Source organism: Patella vulgata, chromosome 4, assembly GCF_932274485.2.
Source record: "Patella vulgata chromosome 4, xgPatVulg1.2, whole genome shotgun sequence".
In the NCBI taxonomy this organism is placed as follows: Eukaryota; Metazoa; Mollusca; class Gastropoda; family Patellidae; genus Patella; species Patella vulgata.
Genome location: NC_065882.2, coordinates 71,662,801 through 71,665,616, shown reverse-complemented (window position 1 = coordinate 71,665,616; position 2,816 = coordinate 71,662,801). Strand labels below are relative to the sequence as shown.

At 35.6% G+C, this 2,816-nt stretch overlaps 1 protein-coding gene across 1 annotated transcript; it reads left to right on the top strand.

Moving 5' to 3' along the window:
- The first annotated feature begins 684 nt into the window (after nucleotides 1–684).
- Nucleotides 685–2,601, top strand: LOC126818468 (forkhead box protein B1). Its single transcript, XM_050545896.2, has one exon. The coding sequence runs from the start codon at nucleotides 957–959 to the stop codon at nucleotides 1,914–1,916; it is 960 nt and encodes a 319-aa protein (XP_050401853.1). The 5' UTR covers nucleotides 685–956; the 3' UTR covers nucleotides 1,917–2,601.
- The last annotated feature ends 215 nt before the right edge of the window (nucleotides 2,602–2,816 follow it).

Below are 2,816 nucleotides of genomic sequence, written 5' to 3'. Positions count from 1 at the left end.
AGTGAAATCTATTGAAATAGTTGGTCTTTATTAAGTCATTACTAGTCTTACCGTATTTACAATCTATGGTCAAACGCAGCCACATGTTATAAAAGAAGGGGATTACCCCTTTGTCATCATATTGTAAACCAGGGATTGGGAAAAATAATGAAACGCACATCATCAATTTTTGTCTCCTATTCTGCTATTTTTAACACCATACAACAATTGAATTTCGTTCCGTTTTGTCAATCGACCGCACGTGTCTATTTAGATTTGTCAATTGTTATTTTTTATTACGCAAGAATCGTGGAACCATGGAAAAACGAGGCAGTGAACCTAAATCGCTCAACTGACGGGTTTGGGACGTATCACAAAAGGCAAAGACAAACGAAACGAAATTATGAACAGAATTAAAAAAAACATACGGTGTGTGATCTGGTGCTGATTAAATTATCAAATTTCTTCTAAACGAATAAATGAGCAAAGATTCGTTAAACTAAATGTTAGTCAAGTTGCATGGGTTAGTGAACACGGCTTGACAATGTCCTAGCGAACAATACCGTCTCATGAATAACTGGCTCCTCCCACTCGACTCTAATTGACAGGTCGATAATTGCATGGTTGTCGACTTAGTGGGCGGGGACGAATAAACACGTTTATTTTGACACGGAATGCGATAATTCTCTCATTTGTCACAACAATTTGAAGGCAATATGTATGTTTTAGTAGCGAATGAAGCAGCCAGTGATTAGTATCATCTTCTAACAATATCAACCGCATTTTATTCAATTTTATCTGAAGAAGGATTTTCCTGCAATCCGATGATGGTATGAACATACTTGATGAATATACAGCCTTTGTCTTCTATGATTTGAAGCGAGAAACCGAAAGACCGTGTACTGTATTTGGCATTCGTGTGTAAAATTCGTGTTTTGTGACAGATACCTCAAGAGAAACATTTGTTATTTTGAAAAATGCCTCGACCAGGCCGTAATACGTACGATGAACAAAAACCGCCGTATTCATATATTGCTTTAACAGCTATGGCTATTCAAGCCTCCGGTGAAAAAATGCTGCCACTGAGCGATATTTATAAATTTATCATGGACAATTTTCCCTTCTACAGAAAGAACACACAACGATGGCAGAATTCTTTACGACATAATTTATCCTTTAATGACTGCTTTATAAAGATACCTCGTCGTCCTGACCGACCTGGTAAGGGCAGTTATTGGGCTTTACATCCCATGTGTGGTGACATGTTTGAAAATGGAAGTTTCCTCCGCAGAAGAAAAAGATTCAAAACAAAGATGAAGAGTCTGTCGGCATCAATGGAGAGTTTAAAATCTGAATTAAGTTCGGCGGCGTTCATACAGGAACAAGCAAGGATTAGGCTGCAGATGTCGCAAGATTCTAGTCGATTCCAGCCCTACAGTGTCTCTAGCTACACAGCACCGCCCAAGCAACCCTTCACCATCGAGAATATCATCTCTCCTCAGTATAAATCTACTACCCTTCTCCCACAGACCCTCCTCCCCGCGCACCTACCGGGATTTACTCCCCCGTTTCCAGGGGGTATCCCTAATCCTGGACTCCTGTCAGCGTATAACGGTGATTTACCAACGTCCCTTGCGTCAACGTTTTCGTCGATATCATCCAGTTTAGCTTCAAGATTTGGACATCTTGCTTCATTACCCAGTGACTATAGTTTGTTAAAACCCTCAAACTTTGAATCGTTTCCTCTAGGATTCAGGGTGCCGATAAAACCCGCCCCTGTTAGTGCTCTGTCGTATTCAAGACCAGGAGTGTTGATGGGGACAACAGGGCTTTCCCTAGCTCTCCCCAAAATACCATCCTCTTCTGAAAATATCGTTTCTAGTGCGACCCCGGCTTTACCGGCACCACCGTCAGCGACTCCGTTAGCTGTAAGCTGATCTTTTGGACAAATTTAGGACATTTTTGAAATTTAAATTATAGATGAAAACACTGTGTTAAAAATTATACAATATTTGTGACATTAGAGAACGGTGCCCCCCATAAGGTATTGTTATTTTAATTTCTGTGTTTAAGAATTATTTGTGATGAAAATTGTGTTTAATTTTTAAAATATGGAACATACTAAGGTAAGAAATACAGTTTTACTGATGAATTTTATCTTATTTTTTTTTAAATACCAGGAAATATACATATTTTGGATATCTCAAAATTTTATTTGAATTAAATTGTATTCTCGAAATATTATGTTTTTCGTGATTAATGTCTCTGATTATGCTAAAATACTAGTCAAACGTTGTACCTTTCTATTCTTTAAAGAAAAATAATGATAATGTCGCTAAAAATTAAAATGAATTTAAGAAGCAGTATTACTGTCAAATTAATAGTTTGTTTGGATCCGTTGTAGTAAAACTTGTATTTGAACACATTTACTGGGAAAGTCGATTAGAAATTTTGCAATTATTCAGTTAAATGTAGAAATCATCAAGGATTTTCTACTAAATAAAATTTTGAAACTAGATTCAAAGTTTTGTTGATATTTTTATTTTTATTTTTGTGAATTTTGTAAAATTTGTCATTATAATATTGTTTGTTTATGTGAATATAAAATATTCTAAAATTGAATTTTATTGTTTGTTTAATATATTTTTTATTTTATTTTTTGGTTTCCAAGGAGATAGAATTCTATCTGGGAGAAAACAGTATTAAAATGGCTCATTTTTATCCATCAAGTTCTTTAAAATATATGGAATTGAACTGGAAACTTGTGCTTATAGGCGACAATAGACATTATTGTCGTAACGTTTCCCCATATAATTGTTTGAATAGATTTCGTACAT

Bases quoted from the DNA above. Each gene is read 5' to 3' on its own strand.
- LOC126818468 (XM_050545896.2), top strand. From the start codon at position 957: ATGCCTCGACCAGGCCGTAATACGTACGATGAACAAAAACCGCCGTAT.